The sequence below is a fragment of the Ptiloglossa arizonensis genome, chromosome 10 (assembly GCF_051014685.1).
Source record: "Ptiloglossa arizonensis isolate GNS036 chromosome 10, iyPtiAriz1_principal, whole genome shotgun sequence".
In the NCBI taxonomy this organism is placed as follows: domain Eukaryota; kingdom Metazoa; phylum Arthropoda; class Insecta; order Hymenoptera; family Colletidae; genus Ptiloglossa; species Ptiloglossa arizonensis.
This window is the reverse complement of record NC_135057.1, coordinates 16,659,268-16,684,720: the sequence shown is the minus strand read 5'-3', so window position 1 is coordinate 16,684,720 and position 25,453 is coordinate 16,659,268. Positions and strand designations below refer to the sequence as shown.

The 25,453-nt window shown below is 42.8% G+C and overlaps 6 protein-coding genes across 14 annotated transcripts; 3 read left to right on the top strand and 3 right to left on the bottom strand.

Annotated features, from left to right (window-relative positions):
* Positions 1-1,365: 1,365 nt before the first annotated feature.
* On the bottom strand, positions 1,366-15,915 carry LOC143152129 (uncharacterized). Of its 2 annotated transcripts, none has more exons than XM_076321884.1 (3): positions 15,378-15,915; positions 2,447-3,117; positions 1,366-1,837 (listed from the first exon to the last, which is right to left on the bottom strand). In XM_076321884.1, exon 1 carries the CDS (start codon positions 15,882-15,884, stop codon positions 15,570-15,572), a length of 315 nt encoding a protein of 104 aa, XP_076177999.1. In that variant the 5' UTR covers positions 15,885-15,915; the 3' UTR covers positions 1,366-1,837; positions 2,447-3,117; positions 15,378-15,569. Both variants share the same exon structure in this region, with proteins under 2 accessions (XP_076177999.1, XP_076178000.1).
* Fipoq (F-box/LRR-repeat protein FipoQ) lies at positions 1,759-7,513 on the top strand. Of its 8 annotated transcripts, XM_076321865.1 has the most exons (9): positions 1,882-1,938; positions 2,531-2,627; positions 5,030-5,229; positions 5,456-5,730; positions 5,828-6,094; positions 6,172-6,541; positions 6,635-6,838; positions 6,897-7,152; positions 7,238-7,512. In XM_076321865.1, exons 1-8 carry the CDS (start codon positions 1,931-1,933, stop codon positions 7,045-7,047), a joined length of 1,572 nt encoding a protein of 523 aa, XP_076177980.1. In that variant the 5' UTR covers positions 1,882-1,930; the 3' UTR covers positions 7,048-7,152; positions 7,238-7,512. The 8 variants fall into 8 exon arrangements, with proteins under 8 accessions (XP_076177978.1, XP_076177977.1, XP_076177983.1 ...); XM_076321863.1 differs by having other exon boundaries at positions 1,759-2,627; positions 7,242-7,512; XM_076321862.1 differs by having other exon boundaries at positions 1,759-2,627.
* Positions 7,592-10,478, top strand: LOC143152128 (ras-related protein Rab-28). The gene is made up of 4 exons (XM_076321882.1): positions 7,592-7,936; positions 8,810-8,995; positions 9,084-9,317; positions 9,418-10,478. The coding sequence occupies exons 1-4, from the start codon at positions 7,862-7,864 to the stop codon at positions 9,640-9,642; spliced, it is 720 nt and encodes a 239-aa protein (XP_076177997.1). The 5' UTR covers positions 7,592-7,861; the 3' UTR covers positions 9,643-10,478.
* LOC143152122 (hexosaminidase D) lies at positions 9,842-13,412 on the bottom strand. The gene has a single exon (XM_076321861.1). It carries the CDS (start codon positions 12,784-12,786, stop codon positions 11,035-11,037), a length of 1,752 nt encoding a protein of 583 aa, XP_076177976.1. The 5' UTR covers positions 12,787-13,412; the 3' UTR covers positions 9,842-11,034.
* Positions 14,396-21,834, top strand: LOC143152121 (uncharacterized). Its single transcript, XM_076321860.1, has 10 exons — positions 14,396-14,765; positions 18,272-18,711; positions 19,548-19,661; positions 19,749-19,843; positions 19,909-20,062; positions 20,132-20,260; positions 20,348-20,493; positions 20,717-21,248; positions 21,339-21,397; positions 21,476-21,834. Exons 1-10 carry the CDS (start codon positions 14,665-14,667, stop codon positions 21,620-21,622), a joined length of 1,917 nt encoding a protein of 638 aa, XP_076177975.1. The 5' UTR covers positions 14,396-14,664; the 3' UTR covers positions 21,623-21,834.
* On the bottom strand, positions 21,800-23,587 carry LOC143152127 (protein BCCIP homolog). The gene is made up of 3 exons (XM_076321881.1): positions 23,219-23,587; positions 22,607-22,861; positions 21,800-22,536 (listed from the first exon to the last, which is right to left on the bottom strand). Exons 1-3 carry the CDS (start codon positions 23,336-23,338, stop codon positions 21,991-21,993), a joined length of 921 nt encoding a protein of 306 aa, XP_076177996.1. The 5' UTR covers positions 23,339-23,587; the 3' UTR covers positions 21,800-21,990.
* Between the last annotated feature and the right edge of the window lie 1,866 nt (positions 23,588-25,453).

Here is a 25,453-nt window from a genome sequence, read left to right as displayed (position 1 = left end):
AACCACTAATTTTATATTCCAATTTTCTGTTAAATGACTTGTAACCATTTCCGATTGTTTCGCAATAATTTTCAGCATTTTTTTTATCTCAGTACTTGTACATATAATTTGCTATCGTCTACTGATGTCACTGTTGCGAGATAAAACGACTATTAATATCGTTTAATTTTTAAACGATTGGAAATCGCAATGATAATTATTTGACTTAATCATTCTGATCGTTAAACAGATTGAAATTTGCACACGTTTTACTTCCTTCTTGGCTCAATATGAAATAGCGAAATGGATTAAAAATTTGAAATACTACTAGTATAAATCGCAATCTGATTGAAAAAGAACGTAACAATTGTCGGTAAGATTGTTACCATTGTGTTGCGAAATGTCGTTTTACACGGATATCATTTTGATGATCGATTAACGTAAACTTTTTCTTAGATAACGATTGTCCGGCAATAATTGTTACCGATAAATTTGAAGAAAACTTGAGACAAAGAGCGGAAACAATGAACTCGGTAGATAACATATTACGATTGTTGAGTTACGTTCCCCGACGTGTAGTCGATAGTTTGCCACAGCATTGACAGAGGTCTTCGATTTCTACAAACTTGTCCTCTCGTCTCATACGTTTGGAGCAGCAACCATCAATTATATAGCCCTATCGATGAATCTAATTAGTGGTCGCAAGATGAAACATCCTATGGTTGCTCCGCAAGGATGTTGCAGTTGTCATGCATAAAGATAAAATTGAGCTAGAATTGAATTTCTAACCAATGAAACGTGCAGTAATGAACACAGTAACGATAATCATTGTAGATACACAATGATTATAAGATATATTGTTGCACCGATAAAAGTGCATTTGAGAAATTTGAATTTTAAATTCGTACACCTACGGTTGGTAAAGTGGAACTTACAACGCCATCTTTAACGTCAATTCGTAAGTGTTGTTTACATACCCGTATCAATTACATGTATACTTTTTCTAATGCTTTTCATGAATTAAAATAGATACAAATTTTGTATTAAATAGGAAAAATCTTTCTTCTATGAATATGCAGAAGTCTTGAATACATTGTCTCGAGTTAACCTCGATGAGAGAAAATGTTTAACAAGTTGATCGTTCGATCGTAAACATATAAACAGTAAATTTACGTCGTACAAGATTCTGTAAGCCGCCGCCGCTGTATCCACATTATATGTGGCCTTAATTAATCAAATTGCTAATGGCGCTGAGCCAAATGGTACCTATTTGGCCTGCAATCAAAAGGATATTCAACAACTGTCGTGCGTACACGGCGCGTGCTATTCGTTCAAAGTTTTTACGCTTAAACGTACTAGCAAATTGGAATAGCAAAAAAATCAGTCTTCGAGCGAATAAAATATAATTTCTTTTTGGCTTGACCGCAACAGTCTTTCAAAAATATGACGCGTACAAGTGTCTCCACCAATGAGTCGCGTTTACTTCTTACTTTTCTCAAAAATACTTTCTTTCTTAATTAATTTATACGGATATCTATTTCGTATAACCGAAACACCGACAACAATTGTCACCTATCGTACATATTTGTAATAATTTTTTGCTTATCGGTGAAACAGGATACCAAATGGTTTGGCAAGTCGATATTTATAACTTTAGGTGCCTATAGAATTAGAGTTTGTCGTGTTTTCTAACAATTTAATCGTAGGTGTAAATAATTACGGTAGACGGAACGTTTCGATGATGCGAAATATAACCCAACGTGTTTTTTTGTCGTAGAATTTTCGAAAAGTCCCGCAATCTAACGTGACGGCCCTCTGTTGGCTGTGAATCCTTGCGTGGCGGAGCACTCCAGCGAATCTATTTTAGGGAACGACAGAAAGTTAAGATTATTTTAGTTACATTTTTTACCTCCGAACCAGAACGCAGGGTGCTTTTCACAAGAACATCACGATGACCGAGTAGGTCGATTTCCGGCGAGTATCGAAGATTGCATACGTTTCGGATAAACCGACGAAAAGTAGGAAGCATAAAAGAAAAGGAATTTTTCGTAAGAAAGTGTCGCGTTTCTAAAATAATTACATAATTCGAGCGTCGGTACGATTCATCGAAGAAAAAAAGATTTCATAGCAAATGTTACCACGGGAAAGACATCTTCCATTCACCGCCAGAAGAATTGAGTTACTCTCGGAAGAGAAACGAGAACGAAGAACGTACGCAATCTCGATCTTCGCGTTACGCCATAAATCGTGCACGGGACACATAGATATTTGCGTGAAATCTTGTCGTACGGTTGCTTTCCTTTTGCTCGAGTACTATTGTGCGACTGGAGTGTATCGGCGGCATCGTGAAAGTGTATTTTGAATTTTTCATTCGTTCGAACAAGTAGTGCGATGGTAACGTGGCGTTTTTGATCGATACGCAGTTCGCGAAAGGGTGTGCAACAATGTTCTCCCAGTTTATACAAACCTCGGTCTTTCCTAAAATTTTAACATTCTAATGTTCCAATCCGTTCCTGATCCATCGTCATATTTCCGCCATGGACGCGCGAAGAATGTCCAATTGGAACGTCCTGAACGTGGAGGTGGCTCTTCAACAGCGCAATAACTTTGAGGAAGATAGCGTCGAGACCATAAGACGACCGAACACGGTAAAGTATTCCCTTAGAAACGATATTTCCATTTTCACTTTAGAGCGGTAGCCTACGGTCTTTTCGTTCACGTACAGAGAATCACGATTACATCGTTCTTAGCCAAGGATTTCTCCATTAGGTAATCGCTAGTTTTTAGGCTGTCGTTACTCTACGATACTATTTCTTCTATGAGATTGATTTTATCGCGTATTTATCGTCAAAGAGCGATCACGTGAATAAATCGAATCGAATAAAAGTACCACGGGATATCGACGTTTCGGAGGTCGACTTCTTTTCTACATCTGCGTCGCTAGGGTATACTAATCGGTTCTACCTATTATTATCTCGTCTGCTTGCCTGACTGACTGACTGCTTGCCTGTATTTATAACTAATTAAGCCAGACTCGGTTCGAAGTGTATCCTGGTATGGTCCAGTCAACTAGCAGCCTTCTGACAAATTGGTCCCCACTGTAAATTCGTGTTCGACTAATATCGTGTTCCCGTGATTCTGTAAAACACGTGAAATCGAGATGAAGAAAGGACGTCGAACGTTGTGATCGTTGTACCGCGATTCCATTTTAGCGGTGCCGAGTGGTTGTTCGATTGTTTCCGAACCGATTGTGAGCACTAGCTACAATGATGAGCACCTGGCATCGATTGAACGTAGAGCATGCCACGAGCGCTATATCCAGGGAGGATCTCGGAAATCAAGTTTATCGATACAAAATTGTGTCGAATACGGTAAATGTTTCATTCGAACCAAGTGGTTAGACTCCGTTGAGGCGAAGCGGTAGTTCGATTTCGACAACCTTCGACCGAAACTAAAGCTAAGATACTTATTTAACGTTGCGTCGTTGTTAGATTTGCATTTGTCCTCAAAACAGATTTTTTAATTGCGCCGATGGTATTCACCTCTCCATTGCGTAATCCATGCAGTAACCGTTACAAAAGCTCGAACGTAATGCGCGATCCGATCTGTAGTTAAGGAAACCTTCTAATCGCGTGTCTTATTGATTTACGTGACGGTGCTAGCTGTTAAAATATATAACGCGTGATTGCCCCCAACGGAGACCAATGTCACGAAACGAATAAATATTAAAGAAGTTGCTCGCGTTGTTTAATAAAAAATGAGTGTACAGAGTGGTTGAGCTTTAGACCTACCAACTCTGGTATTGACGATTCAGCTGTCCGATCGAAATACTAAAGTTCTTAGTATCTGGAGGTAATTTTATCAATGTTCGATCGACAAATATTGTGTACAATACTTGAACAATATTTCAACAATTGGGAAAATTCGTTGCATCGTTCGCTGCATCAATGAAACGTTTTATATTGTATCGCATGGTATATCGTTGTTCATTGCCACGTGCATGAATTTGTCTCGTCGTCGGTCTCGTGTCGGATAAGTTCCAAGTCTGAGATCAACCTGGGTGTCTTGACAGATTTTTCGAAAATCCGTGATCCCTGAGAAAAACAACAAGATTACGCGTACCGTTGATTACCATTACCTCCGAAAAGCCAGAAATTCTTACCTAAAAACATAAGTACACGTGTCGTTAGATTTAGGAAACGAATTTCATCGTATCTTCTACGAAACGATTGAATTTTTCAATAATTTCTGCTTGGATCTCGACGCGAAAAAGGTTGAAACGAATTGCACAAGGGTTTTCGTCCTCGCAAACGACCCTCGAGAGGAACGTCCGAAAGTTTCGAACGTTTTACAAAACTTCATCCCGAATTTGACGTTTCGGGAGAAACACAAGGAAATGCACCTTGGCTGCGGGTGACGAGTTTAAAATTAAAGCGAAGACGGGGCCTTCCAAGTCTTATATTTAGGACGGCGCGCAGGCGCGATCCGATTGGAAATGCCGTGAAGACTTAGAACTTCTGGTTCCCCGAATTCCGCTGTGTGCCGCGATTTTCACGATCCGCCTCCACCTAAAACGCGCGAATATTCGGCTGTTGTATCTATCGGTGCGAATCGGAATACTTCCGTATGGTGGAAAGATCGATTTGTGCACGCTAGGTGGTATAGCGAGTTCAGCCGATAGATCGGTCTCCGGGATCTTGAAATCTGATCGAAAATAGAATTCGATCGAGCCTCTACCGATCGAAGTACGCTCCGGGACAGTTTCCTCGTGAAAAAAACCGTGCGGTGTCTCGAGTTCGTTTTGAAAAAACAACAAGATGGATCTCGGGGGTGTGGATGTCTGGGGTCAGATCGCCGTGGAGACGTCTCAGATGTTCGTCTCCGAAGGTGGTGTGATTAAGAGTCGTTTCGCAGGAACAGTAAGTGATCGAGAGAAGTACTCGAAGAGCATGGAAATGTCTTGACAACGTCGGAGCTCCGGTCGCGTCTTTAAGATGTTTATCGTCCCCAACGTGAACATTTGAACGAACGGTGCTTTTCACTTTTCCAGACCATAGAGAAGCTCCCGGACAAGGTGATTCTGAACGTCTTCAGCTACCTCTCTCACCGTGAAATATGCAGAGTCGCACGTGTCTGTAAAAGGTGGCGGCAGATTGCTTACGACACGCGTCTATGGAAACACGTATCCCTGCGGCCGGAGATCAGCGGGTTACACGTCAGCTCCTTGGACAATCTGCTGCACTTGATCAGGTAGACGACACATTCACGGGCGAGAAAAATCCGAAGAATTTTGGCAGATAACGCTCGTTCCCGAAATACGTCCCCGAAGCGTCCTACTTGCCAAAATAATTAGTAAACACTGACGATGATACATATATGTATTAGAGGGTATCGTAAAATAATGGAAATAATTTTTAGATATTTAAAAATCAATGCCGATAACATAAACGAGGAAATAATAATTGATATGCGACAGCACGCGTTTCGGTGCATCGTTGCGATACATCGAGCTCCCGATCGAACTGATCACCCACACCGTTCTCCACGAACTGGCGAACAAGTGTCCGAATCTGACTCACATGCTTCTCGACTTCTCCACCGCCATGCAGTTGCACGATTTCTCGGAGATGCAGGCCTTCCCCACCAAGCTGAAGTACATGTGCATCTGCCTGTCGGAGGTGATTTTCATGGAGGGTTTCATGAGAAAGATCTACAACTTCATCAACGGCTTGGAGATTCTTCATCTCATAGGTTCGCAGCTACTTCGATATTCGACTAGATTTTTCCAGCCTAGTTTTAAGACGAGCACGGAACACCCGATTTACTCGTATATGCGATCGTTGCCTAGGTACGTACGAGAAGGTGGAGGAAGAAGAGGAAGAGATCTACGAAGTTATAAACGTTCATAAACTGAAATCGGCGACTCCCAATTTAAGGGTGATCAATCTCTACGGGATCAACTTCGTGGACGACTCGCACATCGACGCGTTCTCCTCGAACTGCATCCAGCTCGAATGTTTGGCCGTGAATTTCTGCTCCAAGGTTACCGGTTCGACGATGAAGACCCTGTTCCAAAGGAGCAGGAGACTGAAATGTGTCCTGATGCAAGGAACAAGTACCTACGATTACCGCAACGTAATTCGACTTTCTTTTATGCGAATCTTAGAAGACTTATCGCGAAACTTGTTGCAGATCTACAAAGCGAGTACGTGATGCAAGTGGAATGGGAAAAGTCGAGCATCCAAGAGTTGGACGTAACCGCGACCGACTTGTCCACGGAGTGTCTGATCGATATGCTGACCAGGATTCCAGGACTCCGTTTCCTGAGCGCCGGTCAACTGAACGGCTTCAACGACAGCGTGTTGAAAGCCTGGGCCGAGCTTGGGAATCCTCGAAACCTGATCGCCTTGGATCTAGATAGCTCGGACAACTTGAACGACGACGCTCTCCACAAATTTCTATCGAGATACGGTCATCAATTGTGGGGACTTGCCTTGTCCGGCATGCCCCATATCACCGATCAATTGTGGCAGAGCGTGTTGCCGATATTAACTAACGCCAAGTGAGATATTCGTCGATCGATATCGTTCAACGATAACACGTTCTTCCGAGGGAAGGTCGGGACTCGTACGAGCGTCTGAATTAATGGTTTCAGGATTCTCGTGATGGGAACGCAAGAGAGACTGGGCGTAAACATTCACGTGGATCAGTTGATGGACGGGATCGCGAACAACTGTCCGAACCTAGAACGACTGGAGTTGCGTTGGGACCCGGAGAATTTGCGGTTCTCCGACAAGAGTCAGAAAGCCATAGATATACTGCGCGTTAAGTGCATCAAATTACGATGCCTGAGTTTGAGGTAGGTGCGCGAGGCGGCATCTGAAACAAGAGCGACAAGTGTCACGCATCGTCATCAGTTCAATATGTTACAGCGACGGAAGGTACTACGAAATCGTTAAAGCGAATTTCGAACGAGCCGACAGACTGACTGTCGTCCGGACATCGACGTGCTGTCGAGTGTCGAATTACTACCTCCTAGCCAATTACAAGGACCTGATCTTCAATTAAAAAAATCTTTTCTAATTAATACTTGTACATACGCTACGAAGAATACATGCATAGGGTTTTCCATATGATCGACCAACCACCGAGGCAGATAAATATATCAACGAGGTAATGCGCTAACGTTTAACAATAAAAGTTGAAACGACGATGCCTGCGCGTAGAGTACGTTATCCGGAATGCATTTTTGTTCCAGATAGACGAAACGTGGCAACTACGACTAGACAAGACATCCACCTTCGACTCGAATATTTATTCCTAGTATTACGACAAGAAACTTTGCGCGAAATACCAGATATGTATATATTTTTATACGCCATTTTTGAACATGTCCATACGCGACTACTTAGTAGCAGAAGACCTGTAAGACATAGAAATATATTCGACAGAATGGAAATTTTTCGAATTCCGACCGTCTCGAGATCGTTACTGTACTTGTAAAAAAAATCGTTTACGAAAGAATATAAAGAAAATTTACTGATTCCTCGATATAAAGAATATTTTTATTCGTCTGTAATTAATCGTGGATAAAAAAAAACAACCATTGACCGGACAGCTACGCACCGTGGCGCTCACAGTGCTATCGATTATTCGCTAATTTATTCATGCAACCGTGTAGACGATGACGACGTCGCACTGGCCACGGCCGGTCGGTCGATTCGCTCGATTTCATTCTCCAGCCACATGCCAGACCCTTCGTTTATATGTTGCGTTATAGTCGACGCAGAACCGTCGTGGCTGCCAGGACTTTTTGCATGATTTCCGAAACATTCTTCAACGAGCTTGTTCCTCTCGCATTCTCCCATCCCGATCTTCCTCAATGTCCGACGTCGAGGAAGACCTGGTCGCGAAAAGGCTCAAGATCGTCCTCGTCGGTGACTCCGGATCCGGCAAAGTGAGTTTCGAAGCGTCGCGATATTCGCTCGAAAGTGCGTCACCGACAATTGCACGCAATCGTCTGTCTTCCGTTTCCCTCGATTGTTTCTTTGCATTTTCATCGAGGAGAATATCGATTTTCGATCGTGAATTTTCGAAGAACGTTCAATTATTTACCGGCAGAATGTTGAATGTTTGTTTCGTGTCAAGGGTCGTGTCTGGACGTAAAAGAACAGAGCAATGTATCGATTCATTTCGTTCGTGCGAAGTGGTCAGTGCCCACGATTTCAAACACGTTTTCGTAGATACAACCAACAGTTGTTCCGGCTAGATTGAGCTACTTGTAAAGCTAAGAATTTCATTTGATCATTTTGAAAACGTTTTATTTTCGAAACGTGTTTGTTTGCATGTTCGTGACACGAATTGTTTCGTATCTCTTGCTAATTTGTTTCGTCCGTCTTTAATTAATAACGCAGCTGCTTCTTAGATCGCCTCGAGCAACTACGACGATCTTGCACTATTAACTAGAGAAGGAACGCAACACGTGAATTTCGATTGATACAAGAATTTCCTTCTACAATTCAAATGTAAACAAAGTTCTTCCGAGAATCGACGTACAGTCTGAATTACCCAGGGAGGTATCCGATGATAAATCCAATTAAAATCCTGACCTGTTACAAATCCACAACTCCCGAGAGAATAATACATTTGAAAGGAAATTTGGACTTTTTGGAGTGTTTCTTTAAAACGTATTTATATTTCCGAGAAGTGTTACGCAAACAAAAGTACCTTCCGATGGATATTGTATATTTTAATTAGAAAAAAAATGATGGATTTTTGTACTAGTCGAGTAGCAATTTTCGATAACTGAAATTCAAGGATCCCTGTTTAGACGAGCATAGCTCAGAAATTTTGCAACAACGAATTCACTCGACAATACACGCCAACGTCTGGGATTGACTTCTTCTTGAAGAACATTGGCATCGGTTATTACAAGAATGTTAATCTACATCTTTGGGACGTCGGTGGCCTTGCGCTTCATGGAACAATGCTGGACAAATATGTATTCGGTGCTCACGTAAGAAAATAAAAAGGAATACGATTGTCGAAATATTCGATGCATTTCTAAAACACGGGTGAAATATTTACGAAAACGTCCTTTTCAGATTATTCTTTTCGTCTACGATGTCACGAATAGTTTCAGCTTCGATGTTCTAGAGGAATGGATAGATAAAATCCGAAAAGTGAGCAACAGCTACGAGGAAACACCTTTAATGGCAGTGGTTGGAAACAAATGCGACATGGAACATCAGAGGATGGTCAAAAGAGATCGAAGCCACAAATTCGCCGCGGAAAACGGGTTTCCTTCCCACGATGTATCCGCGAGAACCGGCGAGGCGGTATAGTTCATAAATTATAATACTTACCGGAGTTGTATCACGAATTTCTAACAAACTTTTGCCCGTGTTAGTCCCGAAGAATTGCTTTATTTAATTGCAGGTGTCTTTGTGTATAGTGACTCTGGCGGCGCAAATTTTGGGCGTTCGATTAACGAAAACCGATCAAGACTACCACAAACCTATAATTACCGCGGAAATAGGAGACACGGTCGACATGGCCACGATTCACAAAGTTGTGAAAAGAATTCCAACCAAGAGGCAAAGTCAGATCCCTTTCTATCCTCATTTACCCTCGTCGAAGTCAACGGTGTGCACATTGCAGTAAAAAAATAATTGTTAAATCGAAATACAATTGTTTTTACGCACAGAGATAATACGTCCAAAGCAATAGAATTAGAGAATACAAGCGTTAAAGATGAAAGGCGTGTACATAAGATGTTGAACGAATATTTTTCGTATCTTTTCCAATTGTTACTTGATGGTTCGCTTGTATATTGAGGGGCCAATGCAATAAACCACTGGTGTCTTCGCAATAGATTTAAAAACAGATTTATTTATTGATAGAATCTTACTACTTATGGTAATTGATGTTAATATGGTTCGACGTAACAATGTTAAAAATACTTTTGCTATAATAATAATAATAAAAATAATAATAATAATGATAATATACATGTAGTAACGTACATACATATCGTCGATTGACTACATGCTATGAACTCAATATTTGAGACTTCGGTAATTTTACAAATGTCCGTGAAAAAATTGTTCGGTTTGAAAGTATTTATTAAATAATCATGAGTGAATAAAGTACTAAGTCAGTCTTAAATAAGAATCGAACAAAAGTTAATGATCAGCGAATAAATTTCACGTTTTAGAATTAATGGCATCGAACGAAAATTATGTAAAAGGTCTATCAAACGTTTTAACGTTAAACACTGTTCGCTCACTGAAGAACTTTCTCTGGTATCTATTTATTAATGGCACTATTCATGCAAACGTTACATACTTGAGAACAGAAACATACACGTCGAATGTAAATACTTTTAACAAGTGAGAATGATTAAGTCCGCAATGTGCGTATACTTGGAACAATCAACTTTATAACGTATATGTAAAATACAAACTGGAAGCATTAAAGGGTAAAAGTGTTAATAAATAGCAAATAAATTAGTTGGCATTTTTTTCTAGGAATCAGGGAAATAGGAATTTGTAAAACGGTATAGAAATAATTTTTTGAACGACGCAGTCGACGCTACAGTCAATCAAACACTCTATCAACTACTACAATCAGCACTTCGTAGAACGAGAAGAGATTCGGTGTCGATATATACAAACTTCAAATTTAAGTTCACGTTTCAACAGTGCTGATTGTAAAAATATTCGTGTTTTTTTGAATATTCGTTAAACAATATAAAAAAATTTGATCGTTCGCAATAGAATGATTGAGAATAGTTTACGGACGGTGAAATCGATAGATTTTGATCACTCGTTTGAATCGAGGTATAGAGTACAATTCTATACATTAAACGTACAAGGTGTAAAATTATATAGTTCTCATAGGTTTTTACACACCATCGATTGTTACTCGTCCTTTTAGAAAATAAGAATTCTAAATATCTCAGTACATCTTTTCTGTCTTTAGTCTAATATGGTCTTCAGTCTCTTATTACGGGTTCTGATAGCTATTCGTTTCTCAATATCAGCATTTATCTCGCTATAAGTCTAACTTCTTCAACGGTCTCCTTGGCCACACGTTTCTTTCTAAAATTTTTTCTTTAGCTTCCCACAATTGAGTGAATTTATCGTTCAAAGGAGTAATATAAATTTCCAGCCATTCTTGTATGGTGTAGTTGTCATATATTTCTTCCATAGCCGATCGCATTTCTTTCTCAATATACATTATTTCCATTTTATATTTGTCCAGCTCTGCAACTGCTCGCTCTACGTGACTAGGACTCGAGAAACAATATTTTATATTATACGGTTTCAACCACCCCTTGAATGTGTTGTCCTGTTCCATTTTATTAACTTCTTGAGTCAAAGAAAAAAGTCGCAAAAGAACAATGTAAATTGCTACACCGTGGTAGCTACATTTGGTCCATCCGTACTGAGGTTCTGGAATACTTAAGGAAATTTTTGCTTCGCATTGTAATGCTTGCAGTACAGGAGCGGGTACATTTATCGGAAGTCCACTTAAATCTGGAGCTTGTAGAATGGCTAAATTTACAGCAAGCGACGGTATGGTAGATGGTAAGAGTTCGCAAAGTACGCTAAAATGATCGTATCTTTGCCATCCTGTTAAAATAGCACCTTTGAATGTAATCTGAGAAGAATACCTATTAATAATTTCTAGCCAACTTTGATGGTTTTTCATATGATACGCGATATCTGTGTAATACTTATCCGGTGCAGTGGCACCTTTAAAAGCTGTAGCAACCCAGATATCTCTCCAGACAGCTGCATAGCTGTCCCACAATTGATCCGTTAACGATACCCCAGGATCGGTAGTATATTTCCAAACAACCGGTTCTACCATTAAATGTAGTCCTCTGTCTATTATTTCCTCGGGAGAAATTTCTCTAAATTCGTCGTCCCACATGAGAATCGTGAGCTCTGGGTACCTGTCTTTGATGTATCTTGCTACTTTTGAAACATGATCTAAGAATAGTTGTTTTTTGTTCCATTGTCCTTTATTCATTATGTCTAAACACCTAGAGCACTCTCCTATTTGATACACTTCGTCCGCGCCTATGTGTAAATGTTTCGCGTTAGGATGTGCAGCCACAACTTGATCTATCATTTCGTAAATCAATGGAAGAGTTTTGTTATAGGTAGGACACACAGCTTGAGGGTAACGCGGTACTTCTCGATAATCTTTATATTCGTCTAACTTAAGTACAAATTCCATGTGACCAAAGGTTTGCACCAGTGGTATGACTACGAGCTTATTTTCGTTAGCTATATCTTGAATATTTGCAATATTTCTTTTGTCGTAACAATTATGCGCACTGATATTTTGAATCTTTCCCTCGAAAGGAAACATATCTTCGTATTCTATGAGTATACCGGTAGCACCTAATTTCTTGAGCAATCTTAGTAGGTACTTGTAATAACTTTCTTTGGGTGGAGCACCTTTTAAATCGAGGTGCACAATTTTATGGCCCTTGAACAAGGGTACAGAATCTACGTACGATCTACCATAATTAATATCGGCGAACAATTTTCCTCCGTCACTTTTTAACTTTTCCATTATGCGAGCCTCTATTTCCTGTTTTCTGGCAATACTCCGGGGATTCTCTGTAAGATCGCTCAGTGGATAAACTTCTTCGATTTTCAATCGTGGATTTAGTTTATTGGACGAGATGTCCTCGACCTCATTACTGAGAATATGATAAATAACAATTAACAGAGTAAAACTGATCATTACGATGACCATTAAAGAGGCACGGCCTCTTAGACGTGTCATGATTATCAGTCCAGCAGAACATCAAGCTCGAATCACTTTATTATTACTTTTATCTAATCGAAGCGCTTATTATTTACAATTCGAGAAAATTATTCCTTTCACTGAATGTCGGCACTTGTATAAAAGCGATATATAAGAAGCAGGCTGGGCAACTGCACGCGCTGCAAAATAATGCACGCTTTTTAACCTGGATATTGTAAGATGTTTCGCAAACAATTCGTTCGAATCTTTACGTTAATTAGGCATTCGTACGTCTCGTCGGAAAAAAAGTCAGAAATATTTCGAAAACATTTCAAACTTGGAAACATACGTCTCTATGTTGTTGGATAAACATGAGAAAAATTTGACAAGAATATTCCCTAAATCACTTACGACATACATACACGAGTTATACGCATTCACTTACAATTGCCTATTTTTGTACACTTTGTGAGAGCATATTATTACAACTTTGTTGAAATCAATTTGGCGCAACAATGTCAAGATACGTATCAGTGCGATGCTAATTGATAATTCGTAATTTACATACATCACGATACTTTGTCCAAAAATGAGTTTACGACATCAGGGCTACCAATGCCACGCGCTTGACCTATAAACAACGAAACGTTATTCTGCATCGAATTTGCTCAACGAGATTCATCACGAGCATGCTAATTTAACGACGATCTTGAATTAAGATCTACTAGGCACTCGCTTTACAATCTTGCTCCGTTCCCTTGGAGATTTCTCTGCTATCCAATATCTTATAACGGTCGATATTTATTCCCGAATAAAACACCGTGAAACAAAACGCTTCGGGCGTACACCGATTTATGTCTGAAATACGTATCGATTAGGTGCATAAAGTACAGAACGAAGGGGCACGGCAGAGCAAAGAATGAAAACAGTTCTCGCACGGTTTAACGAGAAAAGAATCGAAGACGAGCGAAACCGGAGAGGCTTGGTCGTGTAATCGAATCCTCCGCCGCGAAATCTTAAATCCTAGTCCTTTATCTCGTTTCCAGTTTCCGCGAACTCTATGACCACCCGTTACATACTTAATGAACGTGACTCACGTCTCTTTAGTTATGACGAGAGTAGGGGAATAATTCTAGACAATAAAGCTGTTTAATGATGCCACTCTACGGGAGTTTGAACCACGCGCTTGTGCGAACCCGCGTTTCGAGCACTTTGCGATTTCTGGACGAATCTTCGCGGACAACTTTGCGATTAATTATTATTTAAACGCGGCGATTTAACGGTATACGGGCGCAGATCGTGTACGGTCCAGCACCGAAAGTGAAAGAAAATGGTTTCGTGGTAAGCAATCGTTCTTCCGAGAATAAAACTTGGACTGAGAAGAAATATTTGAGGCAAACGATATCGTTGAACGTTTAATACGGCGTAACGTATGACGTTTAAGAGGAGAAATATTTGCTCTCCGAGAAAATATCGTTCGCAGTGTTTGCGGAGAAAGTCGGATTTTGAATCGCCACGTTCCTGCGCGATAGATCCTTGCTGCGCAGTTACACGATCAATAAGTGTGCTCGGAACGAATGGAAAGCTACCTTGCAGCTGATCACCGTTCAACCTTTTCGGTACGAAAACGATGAATTTAATATACGGTAGATTTTAAACGACTCGAACGGCTCGGCTCCGTTCGTTGGATGTTCTACGATAAGAGCGGGTTCTCGTAACCGAACGAGGAGGATCGTTCTTTTGAGTTATTATTATCGGTGACAAGAAACAACGGCGGTTGGCCTGGCCTCGAGGAACGAAACTACTCGATTCTCTGTATCTACGGTTCGCACGAACGCGGATCGCAAAGGCGTCAACGTGCTTCCGTGGCAACCGAACCGGGGGACAAAGACTGGCTTCGACGATTATTCAGAAATCATGACTCAAGTCCGTACACGTAGACGTTACAACTACGTTTCTTCGGTTTTTCTTTCTTTCGCGAATACGTACGCAGCTGTACCGGAGATAAAAATTCGTCGGTAGGTTGATTTATTCATCGGGCGACAAACAACTCTCGGTTATTTACCGCGGAATGCGTAAAGCACACATTTCGTGTTTGTCAACCTTGATAACGATCAAATCGCGGTTAACGTATTTCGACGATCGTTTCGATTAGGCAACGTTACGCGTCCAAGTTACCGTAGACACGCGCGTTGCACGTACTCTCGATGAAATTCTCGTCCACGAGCACAAACACGCTATCCTCGATGCAGTGACGTGCATTTTTAAGCATCTTTCACGGGCGATAGATGCGACGATAAGGTGTTACGAAAGCAAACTGGACGACGGATCACGCGAGAAGTCGCAAATCGAAGAGCGCGGTGCAATACTTTTCTTCGTTGGAATCCCACGAAACGACGAAAAACAACCATGTTACGATAATAAAGAACGACGCTCGACGCACTTCTTCTTCCATAATCGAAATCCTCCGTGGAAAGTGGTTCGTGACCTGCAGATAATACGCCCGTACAGAATACAACAATTAGCGATTCATCTCGCGTAATCGTTCTACGGAGTACGAGAAACTGTAAATGGACGTTCCACGATGCGACGATCTAACCCGAAAAGAAGTAAAACTCGTTAAAACTTACCACGCGGGATGAAAAGAAGAAAGGGCTGATTAAGGTCGATCGAATCAATCGGCACTTTGGTAACTGGATTTCTTTCGAAACACCCGCGGAATGACACACACATAAGCAAAAGAACGTATGTGCGCGCGATGCAGTTTTTGGCGGACAATGAGGAAGCCTTGCGTCCGTGCACTCACACACCGATGGCTTTCATTAAAGGAAGGGCACGTACTCTCGGGGCTCTTTCGAGTCGTCTGGAACCTCTCGAGATAACGTGACATTACGGTCAGCCGTGTGAGCAGTATCCGCGCGAACGTCGAGGAACGCGCACCTTCTTTCCTCTTCTTCGCGAGTCTTTGTTTCGTTCCCTCCTCGAGTGCGTTTCGTTAAAGATCGTTGATCGTTGTTCGTTGCTTCGCCAGCTACGTTCGAGCGAGCCCCGAAGATGCAGTGACTACTCCTTCGAACGTGATTTAGTATCGGTGTCAACATCCGGCGATCGAGAGCTGTAAGTTGGGGAGAATTCATCGTTCGCGATCGTTCGATTTTTCTTTCTTTGCGTTTCCCCGAACGAAGGGAAACGTACGATTCCTGGATGTTCGGGACCGCGAACGGAATGCGGGAAATTGCATCGTAGGAAAGTGCGCTCGATTACGAGAACGCCGTTTGACGGCGTTCAACGTCCACCGAACGCGAAAGAGGAAAAGTGAAAGGACTTTGTAGACTTTCCGCGGAGGCGATCGCGACGCGTGATTCTGCACCTAACTGGCCCAATGTAGAATCGACCGTTCGCGAACGATCGCGAATTTCCGCGCGTGGAAACCGCGCGCGCGGCCGTTGCGGCACGGGCAACGGAAACGGCGAAACGATGCGAACAAGGCGATCGATTGAATCGCGAGTGGCGTGCCGCGCGCGGAAAAGTGCAACGATCTACGTGACCGTCGACCTGCGCGCGGACTCGAGGCTCGCATCACACGGCACGTTCGAAATTATCATTTTCTTCTTCCTGAAGGCAGCGCGTCCGTCCCCGGTCGGATGCACGCTCGGGCTCGCGCGGATTAAAAATAGTCGCCCGTTGGTAAAAACGCCCATGGAATCCTCGGCATTCCAGTGAATTATGCCGACGCGTGCATCTCGAAAACCGCTCGATTTCGCGATCGAACGACCCGCGGGAATACGCGGGCCGAGCTTACCGTCAACAGAAATGATCGAGGATCGATCGCGATTCAAATATTGTTGTCTCCGAGTTACTCGAAACTCGAAACGCTCGTAACACGTGTAATTCCGTATTAACGATGAACTCTAACGATTACTCCGTTGGCGGACTCTAGAGCAGTTGCCCCGGTTTCGTCGAGGCGTACCACTTTCGAACGAAAAGTAGACGGTAAACGTTTTACTTTTCCAACATCGATCACGGTTGTACCTTTTCTATCGTTCCGCTCGACGAACGAACGTATCGACGGAACCGGTGGCAAAAATCTCCGGTATTCTGTGTTCCCTGCCAGACTGTTGACAATATTGCGCAATCGAGTAATCTCGGGGACCGAAGTATTATGGATAAGTTTTGTAAACTTACGGCACGCGCGTAAGTCAGTTCTCTTAGCATTCTACGAGACTCGCGAAAGTCTAAAAGCTCGATCGATCCAAAGAGACGAGGAGAATTAGGCGTCGAGTAGCCACCGAACGTTCCCCGATCGAAACACACGCATCGTGCGGAAACTCGTGTTCAATGAAAGATCAATACTCGAGTTTCGGATCGGTGATAACGATTTGGAAGGAGTACGCATCGTTGATAGTTTTGCTGGCAGTCTCGCCAAATGGGAGGGCCTCGGGCTTTCGATGCGCAGAGAGTCGTTAACCTGGCCCTTATCCAAGCACTTGTCGCGAAAGTGGCCGAGACGTCAGACTTTCCAGAATGACGTCGCTGTGGGTCCCGTTAACGATCATCCTCGGGGACGGTGACGCACGCATTCCAGCGAAACGACTTCGAAGCGTTTGCGGGAGATACTCGGCTAGCTCCCGCGAAGAGTAACCACGTGTCCCGGGTCGAGCACGGATCCACGGTGTTTTTCTTTCGGCTTTCACGCGCGACTGTTAACCGTGGTGAACACAGAGGACGCGTAATATTGTGAGAATCCTGGCGACGGTTCGGTAAGCGCGCGGCTGTTCCACGAGCAACAATGTCGGTTACGATAATAGAGGACAATTGAGGAATGACGCAACACTCGTGTCGATAATATTTACAATTCGTGGAGTGCTCGTAGATCGATTAATGTCCGATAGGAATCGGTACAGCTCGGTCGATTCATCGGTCGAGGTTGCGAATCTACGTTAAAGCTAGTGTTTTCGTTCGTTCGTTCGTCGAACGTGAGATCTTGGACGGCAAACTGCGTTAGATGATGAGAACGCGATTCAAGGTTCGGTTTGCGTAACGTTTATCATTTCCCGGTAAGCTTGCACGGCTCGAAGAACAACTTATCTCGGTACTTAGCGTTTCGAGATTAGTCACGAATACGTTTTGACATCGCGGCTATTTCTAACGTTCGTTGGCTACGGGGGGCGCGACCAATAAGCTTATTTTTAGGGAACGCCGATGTTATTAACCCTCTGCCGTTTGGGTGGACTTCGATAGAAATATCCTTTCTCGGTTAAATATAGAATTGTTCGTGGAAATGGTTATTGCACCGTACAAGGGAAGAAACTTGAAAGTGTCGATTGATCGGTCGCACAATGGTGGCGCCAAAGTGAACCTAGACCGATCAATTGGAATCGTCACTCTCAATTATAATTGTAGCGAGAACGAACCGGGCGTTCGCCGGCCGAGAGCGTCGAGGAACTCTCCGAAACTGTCGGTCGATAGTTGGTCCGGTCTGTAACTCGGCTAACGAAGGTCCGACTTCTATTCTTGTTCGCAGAGGCGACATGAACAAAACGGAACTGAAGATCGTCCTGAACGCGGAGCCGGCGAGGACGTCCTCGGGCGTGATCCACTCGCACATTCCAGTCCCGAGGATATCGGCCGCGTTCAAAGCCCAGGAAAGATGTCCCCCGACCCGCAGAGGATCCTTCGAGAAGCTGTCCAGAGGCGTGTCGGTGGCCGCTCAAAGGGCGTCCTTCGAGAAGCTCGACGCTTCCGTTCAGATGCGACCGAGGAACAACAATTTGTCGGCCTCGAGTATCGAGATGCGAAACTCCGAGGAGAAGCTGGCCTCGCCGGTGTTCGCCAACTGGAAGACGAACGAGCCACCCGGTGTCGCGAAACTGAACCGGAGCAACAGCCTCGAGACCAAGTGGAAGAGTAAATACGAGGAGTCGGAGAAGAGGCGGAAATTGTTGCTGCAGAAGACCGAGGCCGGTAATTAATAATTAGCAATAAGTTTCGCGGGCCAGTGTGCGTTTCTATGCCCGCGCCTAAAGTCGTTAAGGAACTTTATTACGATTCCCATTAGTCATCGTTAACGAAGTGACGAAACACGGCTTCTTCCCCTACCGTTCTCGAGCATTAATTCGATTAAACAGCTGCGCGATATGGAGCTCGGTAAATATGGAACAGCGGCTGCACGCTTCTTCGCGAGGCGTATCTTCTCGGAGAAATGTTCAGGGAGGCGCCGGAGCAAACCAATATTTCTCCGAGAAGTGGAATTTTTCCACGATCGTTTCGTATCTTGCAATTTTTCATCCCGTTCGACGATTCCTCCGACCGATCCTTTTCCCTTTCGTTCGATCCGTCGAGAGATACGTACGCGCATAGATCGGACGAATGGAAATTCCGACCAGGGGCACGAACAAGGGTCAAGGCGTCGATTCTAAAAGGAATCTTCTACAAGAGCGTCTAACGCGTTTCGTTGTTAAACAATCTATCGATTTGTTATCGTAGAGACGATCGAAGGTGTTCGTAATAGAGTTACGTAAAGGAAGAGACGAACATCGACAAAAATGCACGGCGAAAGGGAAGTGGCTGATGCGTGATTATAGTTCACGGCCAATCATCTGTAATACGACTTAACCATTATTCGGTCGTGATTCATTCCTGCATGCAAAACGAACGTTGCGACGGTTTTATTAGTCAGCGACCGTACGCGATAGTGTTATAAATCGATCGGAATAAAATATCACCAGGGATTCGTGACGTTCAAGTTCGTGAGGTGCGTTCACGATCGAACGTTTTACCGATATTTTCTCTAATTGTAGCGAACAAGGACCATGTCGACCTGGAGAAGAAGTATCAACAGTTGCAGAGGCAAAATAATACTCTCCAATCGCAAGTCCAGGAGAAAGAGCAAAAGCTTCAAAAACTGCGGACAGGTAAACGCGCGAGTTACCTTACTCCGCGATCGTGATCGATTTTGATCGCGAACACCGGTATTCCCGAACGAAAATTTTGTTTTCTAGTTTCCGAGGCGGTGTGCAAGGAATACAAGCAACTGAAGCATCAGTACGATGTGGAGACAGGTGCGATGCACAAAGCTATGCAACAGGCGTCACAGGTAAATCTGAAACAACTCCTAGCCGTGAGCGTGATTTATCGACGAAACGAAATCGAAATTTTCAGTGGTACAGACAAAACCGTGAACTGAAACGAAGATCGCAGATCATAACGCAGAAACTTTTGCAAAACAGTCCCGACGGATCGTTGGATATCGAAGTGTCGGACGAAGTCGATTCGAACTTCGAAGATCTCGATCAGCTTAGGGAAACGGTGAAAGGTAAATTCGTGGTTTATGGTTTCATCGTGCGATGAATAGAGATCACTCACGAAAGCGAGCGATTTTCAGAACTGAGCAAAGAGATAGCCAGGCTTCAGACAGAGTTGCATTCCGCACGGCTTCAAGAATTCGAGGCCCAAGAGCAAGTCACCCATTTGACCACGCAGTTGGACGAGGAAAGATCTCTCAGGCAAAAATGTAATTAAACGATTTTTCGATTATTTTCCGTAACATCGATCGAACGAACAAATCGATGTTCGTTAAACGATGAATTTTTCACCGCAGGCGAGGAAAAAGTGAACGAAATGAAGGTGCATAAAGAAAACATGGAAAGGGTGACGAAAATGGTCGCAGAGGAAGTGCAGGCGTTGAAAGCGCAATGCGATCGCGAGAGGGAGAACGCAAAGATTATGAAAATCGAGGCGGAAAGGGTAAGCATCGATGTTTCTCGACTATATACTTTGATGTCCAACCGTCGATCGAACGAAACGTTTAATATATTTACGCTTTGTATCGAGCGTTGCGTTTCGTTCTCGGTTAGCTAAAATAAGATCGGTTAATTTTCTCGATTAAAAATAGGGTACTAGTTTCATTGGAACGAAGGTAGCGTTTTCTGCGCGAATTGTCGTTAAAAATGTTTGAATTTTTAACCAGGTGCAAAAAGAGAGAAACGTTCTGGCTCATCAGAGCGCTCTCTTGATGGCCGAAGTCGGAGACGACCCCAATGGAAGATTATTGACGGTTCTCCAAGAGGTTGAATCTCTAAAGAGACTGTTGGAGGAAGAACAACAGAACCACGCCTCTCATATACAGATGCTGGAGGAGAAACTCGAGGAGAAAGAGTCGAACGTGGAATTCGAGATAGTGGAGGAGAAGTTGAAGCTAGCGGAGTCGGAGCTAGAGGTGGTAACGCAGAGGGCCGAAAGGGCGGAGAAGTTGGTGGAAAGTCTGGAGGGTGTGGTTCAAAGTTTGAAGGCGAAAATCGGCGAGCTCGAGGAGAAACTTTCTAGGCCACCGCCACCTCCTCTGCCTCCGCCACCGCCGCCGCCAATGTTCAACAATGGTGGTCAATCTTCGATCAAGTTGCTGACGAAAGAAAAAACGAATTCGGAACGCGACGCGGTAACCGATATGGAGAACATGCTTGGAATCGCAAAAAAAACACCGGCGGTTGCTCAACAACCAGGTAATTATGTTTTGAATTTTGTTGATCGCTCGAGGAAAAGTGTCTCAAGAGCTGGCTCTATGTATAATGCTGCTTTTGAAATTTGTTCAGCCATCGATGATATCATCAACCAGATAAAAGGTGGACGTTTTACATTGAAGCAGACAGACGTGAGTTTCATATTCGTGGAAAGAAATTTTTTTCTACGAACAAGATTTGTTATAGAAACTGATTTTCTTTCGTTGCAGAAACAAAGAGAGGAGGAAAGAAGAAGACGACAAGAAGCGGAAAGCGCACCGCCAGCGGTATCGGAAATGTTAAATATTTTAGGAACTATGAGAAGAAGAGCCAAACCGTTAAAGCAATCTTTTCCATCGACAGACGTATCGACATAAAAACAGACGCTGGAGAACATTTTTTGGACTCGGTAACTCGTTTCGTTCACTGTCGATACATTCGTTACATTCGAAATATATGGTCTCACGATTAACGTGCGAAACATATTTTTATACGTGTAAAGAAAATGAATAAACGATGGTTAAGGGAGAAGTGATTGGAAACATGTTGAAGTAAGTATTAGAAATAAAGGTGTATTGTAAAAAGCTGATTACACGTACTGTACATACACACTACAGTTCATTGTACAAAAGATATCAAAGACGTTACTTCTATAAAGCGTATACCTTCCTTTAGTACATAGAAGGAAGGATTTTTAGGAATATGAAACGAATTTATCGTTAGTTTTTTTTATTGGTTTTTTATTTTATAAAAAAGAAACATGTACTTTTATTTTATCAATAATTTGTTGCAATTTTGTCGCTTCGAATAGAAGAACTCTTCTATAGGGTATCATCTCGTTGTCCGTTTCGGTCCATGTTCCGGACAAACCGCTGTCCGATTCCTTTTCAACGGAAAATTCAAAACTAAATGTCGCTTCCTCTGCAAAAATTTCCTCCTCCGGATTGCTCCATAAAATAGTCGGTTCCTCCGTATTATTCTTTTTCTTGCTTTTCAATTTCTTTCCAACTTTTTGGTCTTCGCTTTTGTACAATTTGCAGATCAATACGTAGTAAGAAAAGTTAAACGGCATCCTTTTGTTGTTTGCTCGTTTTATTTCGGAAGTTAAATTTTCCAAAAGTGGTACCGAAATCTGTGCCGGAATGTTTACGAATCTTTCGTTAATTAACAAGCCTAGAGCTTCCAAATCGTTCTCGAGAACATGTTTTATCATAGTATTGGTCGAGTCTGTTGCATGTTCGTTCGCCAATTGTCTTAATAGTTCTCTAAGTTGTTGTACGCAAGGATAATTCTGAAACAAAAATTTCAATATAGTAAATGGAATAGAATCCGATACAAAAACATTGTAAGTAAATGCTTACCTGTCCGCTAGATAAATTGATCACCGTGGTAACACCGAACACGTCGTTAATGTCGCTGTCTTCGTCGTCCGATCCTTCCAAATCTTCCGACTGTTTGACAACGGAACCCACATAGTTTTGAGAAATAATCAAGTCTGTCAGACTACCTAAATCGATATGCGCTTTCAAAAACAGTTGTTGCAGAAGGGTCTTGATGCCGTGATAATCCGGGTCTAATGGACTTCTTCCTTCGAAGTCTACTTGAATTTCCATTCCCTGGTTACAAAAATTTCACATTTTAATCAAACAAGTTAACGTTCCATGTTCGATTCGTTACAAAATAATTGATTGTAAATAAAAATATTTCAGGGGAAAACTTGTGCAAGACTGCCCCTGAAGAATGACGACCACATCGATTACAATGACAGTAGGGTGAATGATTCTCGAACCTTGTAAATAACATTTAAAAGCTTATGTATCATTTTTGATCATTGCGATCCACTCGTAACGATGCGACTCGTCGTATTTGATCGTCAAAAACAAAATTGTATCAAACACCGCGTGTTCGAAAGTAAGGTTAAGAGGAAACAAACGTTTTGTATCTTACAAATAACATACATAAAAACATCTTACTTGTTCTTCGACCGCATCTTGTTCGTTATCCTCGCTGTTCAACGAACTTTGATCGTCATCGTCGCTACTCTTGTCCTCGGTACTTTGTTGAATGTCACGTTTCTTCATCGGAGCAGCCATTGTCACGAAATGACGGTTCAGCCTGATTCAGACCACGTGACACACCGCCCGTACAACACTTCTAGCGACCTTTAAAAACACAACTGACCAATCGACAAAGACTCGTTCAATTTCGGTATTTACATTAATCAGTATAGAAATAGAAATATAAAAACATGTTCGTCGTATCGAAAAGAACCGATATTTAGACAGAGATGGTTATTTCGATTCGTTCGAAGGCACACCAAATGCGATCTCTTCTTCTGCACGATAAACTTCTACTTGTTGCGCACCGGAAACGTTAGATGGCGTCACTAAGTTTCTACGATAGATTACCAATTCGATAAATACCGAATTTTGTGTACAGGTCGTTTAAATAAAATTCGTTGTAAAATATTTTTTAGAGATATATAGAATAGGTGTTTCGTGTTATGGGAATTGGTAACACGCGATCTGAATTACCGATCGTGTATCGGAGCGACTCTCCGTTCAAAGACGATAATTCTGCGAACTATTTATAACAATCCGAGTTATCGAACGTGGTAAAGATAGTAGACGTAGAAAATTTAGTTGGAACGTCTGTTTCCAGGTGGCGGGTCGTGCACGAGTTTCTGGCAACGTGCAACGAGCAATCAGTCACGGCTCATTAAACGCCCAACCGTTTAGTGCTCAGTGTCCTGTTAATCTATTCAAGATTTTTTCATACAGAGGGAGGAGAATCTTCGGGACAACAAAAACGTAAGTGAATTCAGGCTTTTCGCGTACTACCGTAGAATTTCTTTAAATTCGAATCCAGCAGTAGCAGCGAGTTTTGTAAACGTATTAGCCGTTATAATTTCGTATTCAGCGCTTTCGACAGTGTCGCTGTTTGTCATGCGCTTCGTAATCGTGCCACGCAAGCGAACCTATTTTTCAAAATGAAAATCTCTTCGACGTTTCGATCGCGTACACGAACCAATCGAGGAAGGAACGAAGGAAAATTTCCGTTGGTTTCGATCGGAAAATCCGAGGAAGGTTCGCGAGGCGGTGGATCCGGTGCCGTTTCCTGGAGGGAAAAATTTGAATTTCGAACGCAGGGCCGTGCGTGCGTGTTGCTTGCACATCGAGGCGAAGGTTCTTCGCGTGTTCGGCACTGCGACGCGAAAATTCGATTAAAGTTCACGCGCATGGGCCGAAGGAAATGCTGTTTTCTCAAATTTCCCGGAGTCTGTCAGGTGGCACCACGGCGTTCACCGGTACGCATACGGAGCAGTGCGATCGCTTTTTTAGGTTATAAAAACACGAAAAGCCTACACTTTGTCCCCGCGTAGAGATAAAATATTGTCAGACGTAAAAACAACGGTGGCTCGTTTTGTCGTGCTTACCCCCCGTGAGATTTCGTGAGTGCTTTGAGCTGTGGCGGGCGGTGAGATGGCTGTCTCTCTCTCTCTCTCTCTCTTTCTCTCTCTTTCTTTTTTTCTTTCTTTCTTTTTCTCTTTCTCCCCAAACCCCTCTCTCTCTCTCTTACTTTCTCTCTTTCGCTGACTCTCTATGTTTCTATCTTCTTACTATTTCTTTCCATATGTCTGTCTTTGTTTCCTTTCTCTTTATCTGGTGTTTTTCTAGATGTTTCGCTGAATAGATGTTCTCAAATATTGTATATCGTGGTTGTACCAAAAATTACGTACATCGCGATACGCGTGCTAGGTGCGTACACCGTGAACACACGGACGCACCGAGGACCAGCTCGATTATCCGGACCGTAATTGGAAAATAATTCGTACGAAGTTTACGCTACTCTCGAGCAGCATGGATTCTATGTTCTTTGTTCTTCGTCTCGAGCAACGATACCATCGTTTCTAGCGCAGAACGTAATCGAGCGTTCGGTAACGTTTCTCGCGATAAAATGTACGCGACTTCTCCGAGGTACAGGGGAAAAGAGAAAACGATGATTCGGACCGTGTCAACTTGGACTAATTTTCCCTTGGCATCACGATGAATCGTGTCTCGAGGAAACGAAATACGTTTCGCGTGTTTTACGATCGCATCGGTAGCTCGATCGCGTTGAAAATCGGCAATCGATTTCGCGATGGGTAAAGTTACCGGACGGAGGTATTTCGATGGGAAATCGAGACAGCCCTGTACGCGTACACGAAA

Coding starts and splice junctions, on each gene's coding strand:
- Fipoq (XM_076321863.1), top strand. CDS start 2,517: ATGGACGCGCGAAGAATGTCCAATTGGAACGTCCTGAACGTGGAGGTG. Junction 6,542..6,634: donor CCGATATTAACTAACGCCAA/GTGAGATATTCG, acceptor TAATGGTTTCAG/GATTCTCGTGATGGGAACGC. Junction 6,839..6,896: donor TTACGATGCCTGAGTTTGAG/GTAGGTGCGCGA, acceptor CATCGTCATCAG/TTCAATATGTTACAGCGACG.
- LOC143152128 (XM_076321882.1), top strand. CDS start 7,862: ATGTCCGACGTCGAGGAAGACCTGGTCGCGAAAAGGCTCAAGATCGTC. Junction 8,996..9,083: donor AATATGTATTCGGTGCTCAC/GTAAGAAAATAA, acceptor CGTCCTTTTCAG/ATTATTCTTTTCGTCTACGA. Junction 9,318..9,417: donor CCGCGAGAACCGGCGAGGCG/GTATAGTTCATA, acceptor ATTTAATTGCAG/GTGTCTTTGTGTATAGTGAC.
- LOC143152122 (XM_076321861.1), bottom strand. CDS start 12,786: ATGACACGTCTAAGAGGCCGTGCCTCTTTAATGGTCATCGTAATGATC.
- LOC143152121 (XM_076321860.1), top strand. CDS start 14,665: ATGACTCAAGTCCGTACACGTAGACGTTACAACTACGTTTCTTCGGTT. Junction 20,063..20,131: donor GCTTAGGGAAACGGTGAAAG/GTAAATTCGTGG, acceptor AGCGATTTTCAG/AACTGAGCAAAGAGATAGCC. Junction 20,261..20,347: donor AAGATCTCTCAGGCAAAAAT/GTAATTAAACGA, acceptor TTTTCACCGCAG/GCGAGGAAAAAGTGAACGAA.
- LOC143152129 (XM_076321884.1), bottom strand. CDS start 15,884: ATGAATTCTCCCCAACTTACAGCTCTCGATCGCCGGATGTTGACACCG.
- LOC143152127 (XM_076321881.1), bottom strand. CDS start 23,338: ATGGCTGCTCCGATGAAGAAACGTGACATTCAACAAAGTACCGAGGAC. Junction 22,862..23,218: donor AAGATGCGGTCGAAGAACAA/GTAAGATGTTTT, acceptor TTTTGTAACCAG/GGAATGGAAATTCAAGTAGA. Junction 22,537..22,606: donor TCAATTTATCTAGCGGACAG/GTAAGCATTTAC, acceptor TTTTTGTTTCAG/AATTATCCTTGCGTACAACA.